Here is a 12828-nt window from a genome sequence, read left to right as displayed (position 1 = left end):
AAACGAATTTTCTCCAAAGAGAGACTTAGATTGTACCCTATTTTAATGGATCAAATTTCGGCCATATCCAATGTTGTATGCCCTTTGTTTCAATAAGGCAGTTAAATTCGGCGGGGCTAAAGGTTTGATACCCTCCACGCAATAAAACATATTTTATTTCTACTCGGAATTCGAACGTTATTTAGGTTTGGAGAGACATAAATGTATATCCATTTTATTGCGAAAATATTATTGGGTTACCCTCTACCACAGTGCGTAGGGTATATTCTGTTTTTCATTTCATTTGTAACACCTTGAAATATGCATTTGATGGTCCAACAAAGCATATGTATTCTTGATCAGCATAATATTCTATGTCGATTTAGCGATGTCTGTCTGTAAAAATCTCTCTAGCTTCTACATAAAATGAAGCAGGTTGACAAAATTTTACTTAGATGTGTTTTAGATCCGCAGGACTTTTGTTATTGAAAATGTTTTGGTTGGTTTAGATAACGGCCGCATATAACTGTACCTCATATCTCACTCCATCAAGTAACTCCCCCACAAAGGGACAAAATTTGGAATTATTATAACTTTCACTCATCCCAAAACTTTTATTAACACAAGATCTGTTGTGAAGATGATAAATCGGTCCACACCATCTGGTTCCTCCCCACAAAGGGACAAACTTTTGAATAATTATATCTCTCATAAAATGCGCAATAAGCATCAGTCTCTCCTCAATTTTAACACTTCTCTACACTTTCGATAGCATAAGATCTCTGGTGAAGATGGAATATATCGATGTACTCCTTCTGGTACTTCCCCCACAAGGGGTAAACATTTTGAATAACCATGAAGCTCATAAAACGCGAAGTATGTACTCGATTCCTTTTAAACTCGGCACATTTCAATATTTTCTATCTGATGTGGCGTGAAGATGGAATATAACGGACAAGTCCTTCATGTACTTCCGCCGCAAGGGTCAACAATTTCTAAAATTGGAAACAAATGTTCGATTTTCTTTAAATTTTGCACATCCCAATATTTTTATAGGAATTTGTTGAAGTGGAATTCTTCAGTCCATTATATCAGGTACCTCATGCATTTTTCAACATTTTCCAAAAGTTATCCCATATAAAGTGAAGTACGTAATCGATACATTGTAATATTGTGATCTGGGACATTGTAATATTTATAACAAGCTTAGGTCAGTTTTTAACTTGTTCTTGGCAAAATCGATGTAAATATCTGGCGTTTACGTAGGTTTCGAGTTTTGAAGTATTCTGAGACCTATGTTGGAATTTTATGAAGAATTTTTTTTTCAGAATATTTCGAATTGTTACGATCCCATTTAAATGTGGTTTTAAGCAATATTTCAAAATAAAGGACGAATGATACGCTTTTGGTGGTAAAGTTCAGGATTCATACTTTCGATCAAACTAATAATCGTATAAGCACCTAAAATGTACGGACTCGAATAATCTTAATCCTAATTTTTCAAAAGTTGTGAAAAAGATTTGACATTTCATGGTACAATAAAGAGAATGTAGGATAAGTTGGAAAAAGTTGAAAGTAGAGAGACCTACCTGTACGGATTGTAATGTCAGAATTACTATCAACAAATGCAGCAAGTTGTCAACTGAACAAAACAACCTGTTGGATTGATTTTGAATAAACAAAAAACGAGAAAAATTTCATTTTTTTCAAAATCATGTTCTATATATCTCTAAAGATTTATTTCGCAACAAAAAATGTAAATTTTGTCTATACATACGTAGTGATTGATTCATTTGAATTTGAATATTTTCTCAACAATTTGTATACTCTCCATCATAGTATGTAGGGTATATTAAGTTTGACATTCCGTTTGTAACACCTCGAAATATACATCTTAGACCATAAAAAGTACATACATTTTTGATCAGCATAAAATTCTATGTTGATTTTGCGATGTCCGTCTATCCGCCTGTCCGTCTGTCCGTCTGAGGAAATCACTCTAGTTTCCGAATGAATTGAAGTGGATTGATAAAATTTTACTCAAAAGTATATTAAGTCTGCAGGACTATTCGACATTTTGTTGATTTTAGCGACATTATTCTCCGGAATTATTTTAAATTTGTTATTTGAAGTTCGTAATAGGTACTACAGCCTAAGACAGAAAATTGTCTGTGCAGGTCCACGTCTTCGTATAGCCCCCATATAAGGGTACCTACCGATATTCAGTATTTTGATAATCTTAGCGACATTATTCACCGGAATTGTTTCAAATTTGGTATTTGAAGTTCGCAATGAATACTACAGCCTAAGACAGACAATTGTTTCTGCAGGTCCACGTCTTGGTATAGGCCCCATAAATCGGTACCTCCCGATATTCGTTATTTTAATGATTTTAGCGACATTATTCACCGGAATTGTTTTAAATTTAGTATTTGAAGTTCACAATGAATACTACAGCCTAAGACAGAAAATTGTTTCTGCAGGTCCACGTCTTGGTATAGGCCCCATAAATCGGTACCTCCCGATATTCGGTATTTTAATGATTTTAGCGACATTATTCACCGGAATTGTTTTAAATTTAGTATTTGAAGTTCACAATGAATACTACAGCCTAAGACAGAAAATTGTCTGTGCAGGTCCACGTCTTTGTATAGCCCCCATAAATCGGTACCTCCCGATATTCGGTATTTTTATGATTTTAGCGACATTATTCAACGGAAATTGTTTCATATTTGGTGTTTGAAGTTCGTAATGAATACTACAGCGTAAGACAGAAAATTGTCTGTGCAGGTCCACTTTTTATCGAATTTTGTTGTTTTTGAGAATTGCCAAATTCGTTCCAAATTGTGGAGGGTATTCAAAATTCGGCCTGGCCGAGTTTACAGTTTTTTTACTTGTTTAATTTAGCATGGTTAGCCAGGGAAATGAAAAATTAAAATCGATTGGTAGCAGTGCCCTACCTTGATTTCATTGTACCATGGGGCATTCTATTTATTATCTTAATGAAAAAACGGCTCAGATATAGCCTTCGCAATATAATCGTTTTCTTGTAGAACTACTAACTATTCAAACTATTTTGTATTTTCTTTACTGGTTTATACTTAAGTTATAATCCATTTCACCATATACAAATTTTTTGCAATTACCATACAAACAAATGGCTTTTGCCCTGTACAAAACAATAATCACAAATTTTCATATCGATTTGACGATAAGGAGTTGTATTACTAGAAAGAGGCACCAGAATATACCATTCTCGCATTTCCTTATAAATATTAAATGTGAAATAAGATTTGACATTCAAGCCTTAGAGTAAGCCTACAGTTTGATTAATATAAGACTTATATATTTTCTGAATTTCTGAAATATAATGCTTTTTCTCTATGAATTATAGCGTACCAAGCGAAACATTCTTCGAGCATTACCTAGCCGATCAAACACAAAAACAATTTTTCCATTTCCTCTGACACTTAGATAAAATTTATTCCACACTGTCTCAAAACAAATGTCATCAAATTTTTTCACAAAATGTTTTGTGGGACACACATCTGTCTATATATGTATGTAATGAGACATGCCTTCGAAATTCGTATACGGCTTAATGTCATAATTAAGTGTTCTTGATATGGTACTTCACTCTTCCGGGTTGATTGTTCTTCGCGCTGGCATGTAATAAAGAATTATAATTTTACGACTGAGCAAATTATGTCAGGCCATGTCTTTCATGTTTTTCGTCTCGTGACGCGGGTCTCCATCAATATAAAGTGTGTCATAAAAAAGCAAGTGGTTATGAATCTATCATTAAGTGAACAATGTTGTTGTTATGATTCAAGTAGACTCCTGTAGGAGGTACATTTAAATTGAGGAGATAAATACAGAGAAAGATTTAAAGAGTTTTGATTTTTAAGAAAATCATTTCTTTGTAATTGTAAATATCACAGATATTGGAAATGGGTAGGGCATAGCCAATTTGTACAGAGTAACGGTTCTTAACGAGAATTTCAAATACTAAATTTTAGCTTGATTCGTTGAAAAATATACCAAATCGTGGACTAATTTCAATATATTTTTTTTTTTTTATAATGTGGGCCATATGATTCGTGATCAAATTTTACAAATACAAAAAAAACAAAAAATAAATAAAAAAAAGTACAAGTCGGTTTTGCCGAGAGGTGTATACCCTCAACTTATGTTCTATTATTTAAATATATTTGGACTTCTGTTATGATTATTCAAACTCATAGACTATGATCCGAAGGAATAGACCAATATTGTCCATTTCGTATCAGGCCCAAATAAATATAATATAAATATTGCGACGCGTCAGGTTTTTTACGTCGACTACTTCCCTCACTTTATATGAAATATGTGATAATCTTTAGGAAATGTTGAAATTTGCTTGAGGTATCAAATAAAGCGCATCGAAGTATTCAATTTTCACACTTCATCCAATGCAAATAAAACTCTTGGTATAGGCAAAATTACAAGAAAATCAAACATTTATATCCAATTTTATCCGAAATCGTAAATTCTATATTCATCTCAGATATCTGATTGAGAGAAATATTTGGATATATCAAGTCCTGAAGAATCGCTGACTTGTGTGGCAAGTTCTGACAGATAAAAGTATTGAAAATTGTGACCCTTTGTGGGTGTGGTGTCTGAAATTTAAAGAGAGTTGGATGCTTATTTCGCGTTCTTTTATCGTTTTGTTTTTCAAAATCGTGAACCCCATGTGGGGAGGTATCAGAAGAATTCCGATTTCTACCATCTTTATAACAGATCTTGTGTTGACGGAAATGATGAAATGTGTCAAGTTTGAATGGAATCGGATGTTTGTGGGGGAGTTGCTAGAAGGAGAGCACCGATATATCCCATCTTCACAGCAGATCTTGTGTTGGAAGAAATTGGGATGTGTGAAATTTGAAGAGAACCGAATGCGTATTTCGTATTTTATGATCGTTTTGGTTATTCAAAATTTTGACCCATTGTAGGGGGAGGTACGAGAAGGAGTAGACAAATATCTACCATCATCGCAACAGATCTTGTGTTGATAGATATATTAAAATGTGCCAAGTTTGTTTTATGTGCTTCATAGATATTCAAAAATTGAGGGAGGGTACCAGAAGCCTATCTTCACACCAGATCTTGGGTGAATTAAAATATTGTGAAGTGTGAAATTGAACGACAGTCGGACGTTTATGTCACATTTTATAAGAGTTCAAAATTTTGACCGTTTGTGGTGGAGGTACTTGATGGGCAAATGTCCTTGTGGCGGAGTTACTTGATATTGACCATTTTCGTACCTGACCTAACTAACTGTTAATGCAAATATTAGGATATAACACGAAAAAAAGCAGTAGGTTCGGCCGGGCCTTTTGGAACGAATTAGAAAATTTTCAAAAAAAAAATAAAATCCATTAAAATAAAATCCAAAAATATGGGGGGATATACGATATTGTGGACCTATAAAGACAAATATATGTCTGCGTGTAAAGTACTCACAAGAAACTTTTTGTGTGGATTTTCAGATAATTCCATTGGAAAAAGTGGCTAAAATCATCAAAATACCGAATATAGGGGAGTACCGTTATATGGGGGATATACGATATTGTGGACCTATATAGATAATTCCGTTTCAGGGGTAAAGTGCTCACAAAGAACTCCGTGTGTGGATTTTCAGACAATATGATTGGAAAATGTGGCTAAAATCATCAAAATACCGAATATCGCGGGGTACCGTTATATGGGAGCTATATGTTATCGTTAACCTATATAGAGAATTCTCTGTCGGGGGGTAAAGTGCTCACAAAGAACCTCTAGTGTACAAAGAAACCCTTGTGACCATTCCGTTGAAAAATATGGCTAAAAACATCAAAATACCGAATATCGGGGGTACCGTTATATGAGCGCTATACGATATCGTGGACCTATATAGATAATTCTCTGCCGAGGTATAAAGTACCCACAAGGAACTCCTTGCGTGGATTTTCAGACAATTCCGATGAAAAATGTGGGTAAAATCCCTCCATACTTTTTTTGGTGGAGGGTATAAAAAGTTCGATCAAAATCGGATGATCCTTGCTCTTTCAAATATTTTCTTTAAGGTACTAAAAGGAGTAGACCGATATTACCCACTTCTGAACTCGATCCATGTTTGATGAAAAGTAAAAAAGTTTCGGTCGTTTTTGCCGACATATGTATACCCTCAGTCAATTTTCGAATATTTGTTATGATTATTGTTTCTCTTTTTTTTTTTTGAAAATTTCGATCTTGTGTGGGGGAGGTACCAGATGAAGTGGACCGATATATTCCATGTTAACACCAGACCTTGGGTTAATATAAATATTAGACTGTGTGAAATTTGATAACAATCGGACTATTACACCACATTTTATAAGTGTTGTAATTATTCCAAATTTTGACCCTTTGTGGGGAAGGTACTTGATGGCGTACAAATTTGAAGGAAAATCGGCTTATCATTTTTCTTTCTGTGCAGAAAATACATTTTTTGCAAATGTCGACATTTTGTAGGGGAAGTACCACATGGAGTGGACCAATATTGCCCATCTCCGAACTCAATCTAAGTTTGACAAAAATATTACGACATACAAGTTTGGACCAAATCGGATAATCCCTTCGAGAGTTATCGTGCGGACCAGCCAGCCAGACAGACGGACGAAACATAAACTGATAAATTTGATTTTCAATCCCATAAAAGTTACAGATATAATTTGCTTTTACATGACTTAAGAAGACACATAAAATATTCCCAAGGATCCTGCATTTCCTACAATTTTAGAAATCCCAATAGTAGTTATTTTAGTAATATATTCCGTTAGCAAAAGCTTCACACTTGCATGTCATGTTATGTTGCCTTGTTATACCTCTAATCTAGAATAAAATCACTATTCCAATTGTTATACCAGTTGTTAATGACGTTATTTGCATATTTATCTTTACTTGTTTCTAACCTTTTTCCATGCATTGACCAAACAAAAAAATAATAAAATAAAACATTTGCTTCACCACCACCACCAAAACCACCAACCACTACTATCAAAATAAAAAAAAATTATATCGATTTACCAACCAACCAAAACTTCCTCCCATCATCTTAACTCGTCTCAAAATAACCAAACCAAACCTAAACCAAATTCAACCCCGTAGTAAAAGTAATGGTTATGCGATCAATGGCACTTTACTACAACCTCCCGAAATTCTTTCACAGACTTCTAATGCCACAACATTGCCCAGCTCTGCATCGGCGTTGACGGTCGTCGATTCGCATAAAACATTGCCACAACAGCAGCAGCAGCTACAGATACAACAAAATTCCGATTCAGGTACCACTTTTGTATTCACTTCACCCACCTCAACATTTAAACGTAAAAAGCAACAACAACTGCTACGAGAAGAGGAAGAACAATTGCTAAATAAACAGCAGCAGCAGCAGGAGGAGCGTCTGCTGCTCAACAATAACTTGGCCAAAGGTGTCTATGCGGAAGGGCCAATAGGCAGTGGCGAAAGTGCAACAAACTTAAACGAAGATTACACCAAAGGATGTCATAGCAGTACAAGCCTTTTAAGACACTGGAACCAGGAACAACAACAGCAGCAGCATCAACAACAACAAGCTATTCGTTATCAGCGTTACAACAAGCCAAATGATACAAAGACGGTGATAAATACTAGCACAGGTGTGATTATCACTGACAACGCCGGTGTTAACTACGCTTCATCGTCCACATCCTCCCTAATAGCGGGCGGAAACGGAACTATAACGGAAAACCTTAACGGCAGTACATCGAGCGCACGTTCAACACGCCGTATCCACACCTTACCCCTTCTATCTACCACTGCCGGCTGTAGACAACAACAACAGCAACAATTGCCCACATCATTCATAGCGGATGGTGTAGTGGATTTAGTGCATGACACTAAATGTGCTGCAGGAAAAACCTCAACATCTTTATCATCACCCCCCGGCCAACTAACAACAGCAACTTATCCCTCCTCGAGCAACTCCAAAAGCAACAACAAATTTCCATACTCAACAACGGCCTCGTCAAAACGCAACCGCATCACCGCCCAAAATCAACGGCAAAAACAGAAACTCTCGTCGACAATGCAAGCCAGCAGTAGTGGCGGCAGTGGGACCACAACAACTGCCAAGGGTTTTAGCAACACCTCCAGTCTAGTCGATGACATTGAAATGAATTTGGGCCTGATCGGTTGGCGGAAAAAATGCCTCTACACCCTGCTGGTGCTGCTAATGTTGTTAATCATTGTCAATTTGGGTCTGACGCTGTGGATACTAAAGGTCATGGAATTCTCAACGGTAGGTAAAGATCATATGATTTTGAAATTTTAAATTTATATCATATATATATTTTTATACCCTACACCACATAGTGGTAAGGGTATAATGTCTTTGTGCATTTGTTTGTAACATGGAGAAGAAAACGAGATAGACCCATAGTTCCTTTTGATGATCTGCATAGAATCACATTTTGAGTCGATTTATGCATGTCCGTCCGTCTGTCCATGTATTTTTGTAAACAAAACTCAGGTCGCATTTATTATTCGATTGAGTGAAATTTTCTAAATAACATTTGTATGGCTCAAGGTCCAACCTTATTGAATTTGATGAAAATCAGTCCAAATTTAGATATAGCTCCCATATATATCTTCATCCGATTTTAGGTTTCTTGTGCACCAAATGGGTAATATCAGTCCAAATGGCATCAATTTTGCCACATCCGACCGAATTCAGCCTACAAGCATGTGCTTTAAATTTAATGAAAATCGGTTCAGATATAGCTATAGCTCCCATATATATGTCTCCTCCGATTTGGTTTTTAAATTCCTCACATTTGTAATATGCACTCCACGAGACTGATATTTTGCACCAGATATCAGATACAGCCCAGCAATTCATGATTCAAATTTTATCAAGATCGGTTCCGAATTGGATATAGCTCCCATATATATCTTCATCCGATTTTATTTTTTTGTGCACTAAATGGCTAATATCAGTCCAAATGGTGTGAATTTTGGCACTTCAGACCGAATTTGGTATAGAAATGAGTACTTTAAATTTGGTGCACGATACAAGAATACTATTTGGTACCAGATCATCGGATATCTAGCCAAGAAATAGCTGTTTTCAATTTTGTGAAGATCGGCTCAGATTTGGATATAGCCTCCATAAATATCATTATTCGATTTCAGGTTTATTGTGCACCAAATAGCTGATAATAACCCAAATGAAGTGAATTTTCGAAATTCAACCGAGTTTAGCATAGAAGGAAAAATGTCAAATTTACTCCCATGTATATGTTTCGTCCGATTTGGTTTTTAAATCTCCAACTTTCGGAATATGAACTCTACCATAATGATATTGTGTACCAGATATGTCATAGAACTCAGAAATTGCAATATAAACCATTCTTTTACGAGAGTTCTACTAAATATACATAGTGGTGTAGGGAATCATATAGTCGGCCCGCCCGTCTTTTAAGTTTACCTTACTGGGTTTAAATTATTTTTCAAAATTAAAATTTATTCTTGGTAGAAAATAGTGCAATATTTATATTTCCTGAAAATACAAACCATCTGGGAAATGCTGAGGAGATTTAAAGGTTTCACTACCAGACATAAGCCCAGCTTAGCGGTAATGACAGATTTTAGATGACTTGAAAGGTTTAACTCAAACTGATATGGCTACAATCCGATATTTTGAAATTGTAATGTGTACTAGAATACGTACTTACAACACCTGTTCAGATGCTCACTTCACTTTCTTTAATAAATATTATTTCTTATGCCTTAGCCTAATCTCTACATAGCAAATACATAATTTTATACCGCAGAAATGTACTTTATCGATATATCGATATATATAAACACATAATTTTATACCGCAGAAATGTACTTTATCGATATAACGGTCATGGACCCTAAGCCCCTTCCTTTATCCGAATTTTGTGCATCAAACAAAGAAATAAATGTCTGATATTTATTTTTTTATTTGATGCACAAAGTTCGGATAAAGGAAGGGGCTTAGGGTCCACTAGTCCATTAATTCGTGTACCTCTCTCGCAAAAGGTAAACACTTCAAATCAATACAAAGTTCAATAGTTTCGAAAAAAAAACAGCGAAGCAAAATGTGGTGTGTTTGACTACAAAAATACAATTTCGAGATCAATACCAACAAGTAAACAGAGGGTGAGATTATAAAACTGCAACAATGTCAAACGCCATAAGTTTTACATTTTATTTTTTTAATTTTATTGAATGAAAACATCAAATACGGATATAGCATCAAATTTTAGAATAAGTTTAGATTTGTTCGAAATGGTCACCTTTGACACGAATTATGGCCTTCAAACGGCCTACGAAACCATCACACATCGCCCGAAAGTTTGCTCTCCGGTATTTTGGCCCATTCCCGGCGAAGCGCTTGCATGAGGTGATCTACACTTTCGTATTTTTTAGTACCAACCTTGCTTTCCAAAATACTCCAGACACAATAGTCCAACGGATTGGTATCCGGATATTTTGGTGGCCATTGTGCACTGGAAATGAAGCGAGGAACCTCATTTTGTAACCATTCTTGGGTGGTGCGTGCTGAGTGCGATGGTGCTGAGTCCTGTTGGAAGGTCCAAGGTCTGCGGCCAAAATGTTTGCATGCCCAAGACTTTAATAAACCCTCCAGAATATTTTCGCTATAATATTCGCCAATTATTCTGATGCCACAGTCGACTAATACGAGCGGAAGGCGACCATCGGCTGTTATGGGGGCCCACACCATCACCATGACAGGCGCTTGAGTTCTGATGCCCAACCGAAGGTACACATTTTCAGCTGACCTCTTTAGCAAGTAAACACGATCATTTTGTTTGTTTACAAACTGCTGGACCACAAATGTTTTCACATCGGAGAAAACCAAATTCGGCAGTTCACCACTTTCGGCCAAGCGAAGCAACTCTTTAGCTCTTCTGAGTCTATTTTCTTCTTGTTGGTGTGTAAGTTCTTGCACTTTTTTGAATTTCAATGGCTTTACCCCGAGCTCATTTTTAATATTTGCCGAATGGAATATTGCTATATGTTCAGCTCACGAGCCAAATTTTCTTCAGCCACTGCGACGCGGGTTTCGATCAAGGCGCTCCTTTACTATTCGAACTATTTCTGCTGTTTTCTACTGTACACTTCCTTGACGTCGGTCTATGCTACCAGTATCACGGTAACCAGCGATGTTACGATGATGGGAGTGCTCTAACGATGGCCAATATTGGTTTTTCAGCCAAACATAAAGAATTCCATCCCGAATAACTTTTTTTCTGGAAAACTCTGACCAAAATGCTTTTGTACGCTTGTAAACAATATAATGAGCTGCCACTGAAATAATTTTAACATCTGTGGGACGAGTGGCTTAGAAATGACAGCAGTCTGAAGTTGGTTACAAGTTTTTCATCTCACCCTGTACATTTTTTTTCCAGGGGAAACTTCATTTGTGGATTTTCAAATAATTCCGTTGAAAATTTGACTAAAATCAACAAAATACCTAATATCGGGAGGAACCGTTATATAGGGGATAATGTACTCCAGGGGGTAATGTACTTATAGAGAACTCCTTTGTGGATTTTCAGACAATTCCGTTGAAAAATGTGGCTAAAATCATCAAAATACCGAATACCGGTAGGTACCGTTACATGAGGAATATACGATATCGTGGACCTATATAGCCAATTCTCTTCCAGAGGGTAAAGTACTCAGAGGGAACTCTTTGTGTTGATTTTGAGACAATTTCATTCAACAATTTGTCATTTTCGAACTTGACCTGCCTGCACACAAAAGACTGATCTGTGTAAAATTTCCTATCTTAATTTGTTGTAACTCTAGCGAAATTGCAACAGACGGACAGGCGTACGGACGTCTTAGAATTTTTGTCTGATCAAGAATATATATATACTTTGTTAGGTCTGAAATTTTATTTTAAAATTTTCGAACTTAATATACCTTCCATACTATGTATGGTGGAGGGTATAAAAAAATCCACCAGAGTAAAGAGTTCCATGTGTAAAATTCCGGGCAATTCAATAATTTTGAGTGGCATCGTTTTATGCATGAAAAAATTGAAGAGATAACCTAATTAGCTACTTCGTTACTGGCAACCCATATTTTTATTGGAACTCATAATTTGTGGCATATTTTTTGTATAATTAGAAAATGAGGTCGTCGGACACATGCTAAATTGATGTGTTCTTAAAATATGACATTTTATTCTTTGTCATTTCTTTCTGTTGTAATAACATTATTCAACCTAAAGAGTAATTTACACAGCTATATCACAAATTATGTGAAAGTAAATTATGCAATTCTTCTTAAGGCATTTTATCATCGGTCATAGGTTTATTCAACAAAATCTTATAATTAATCTTGTGACCTTTATAGAATGACATTGATAAACTTTCCCCCCAATCTCCATATTAATAATGCAAATTTATCCATTCATTTTTTTCATAGGAAGGCATGGGCCAACTTAAAATTGTTCCTGGAGGCATACAACTTACTGGACAAGCTTTAATTATGGATATGTTACGAGCCTCATCGATACGTTCAAGGCATGGCCAGCCTTTATCTATAGGTAAGCAACATCATACAACATAATAAACTATTTAAATATTTACATGAGCAGGTCATTAAACAACAAAAAAAAACTCTCAAACACATTGTCATAAATTACAAAATTATAGTTCATCATTTGCTGGCTAATCATGATGTCTTATGTTTACCTAATTAATATTCAAAATTATGTGATTTACTCAAACCCTTTTCATGTGG

General features: G+C 35.7%; 1 protein-coding gene across 1 annotated transcript in view; it reads left to right on the top strand.

Moving 5' to 3' along the window:
• LOC101896930 (serine-rich adhesin for platelets) overlaps window positions 1-12828 on the top strand; it is a 74378-nt gene that overhangs the window by 44012 nt on the left and 17538 nt on the right. Inside the window, exons 3-4 of the mRNA XM_020036718.2 lie at window positions 7150-8320; window positions 12511-12631. Coding sequence (XP_019892277.2) covers window positions 7150-8320; window positions 12511-12631 — 1292 coding nt within the window. The remainder of the gene's footprint in view (window positions 1-7149; window positions 8321-12510; window positions 12632-12828) is intronic.

Source organism: Musca domestica, unplaced genomic scaffold (genome assembly GCF_030504385.1).
Source record: "Musca domestica strain aabys unplaced genomic scaffold, Musca_domestica.polishedcontigs.V.1.1 18, whole genome shotgun sequence".
Classification (NCBI taxonomy): Eukaryota; Metazoa; Arthropoda; class Insecta; order Diptera; family Muscidae; genus Musca; species Musca domestica.
This window is presented reverse-complemented; position numbering and strand designations above follow the sequence as displayed.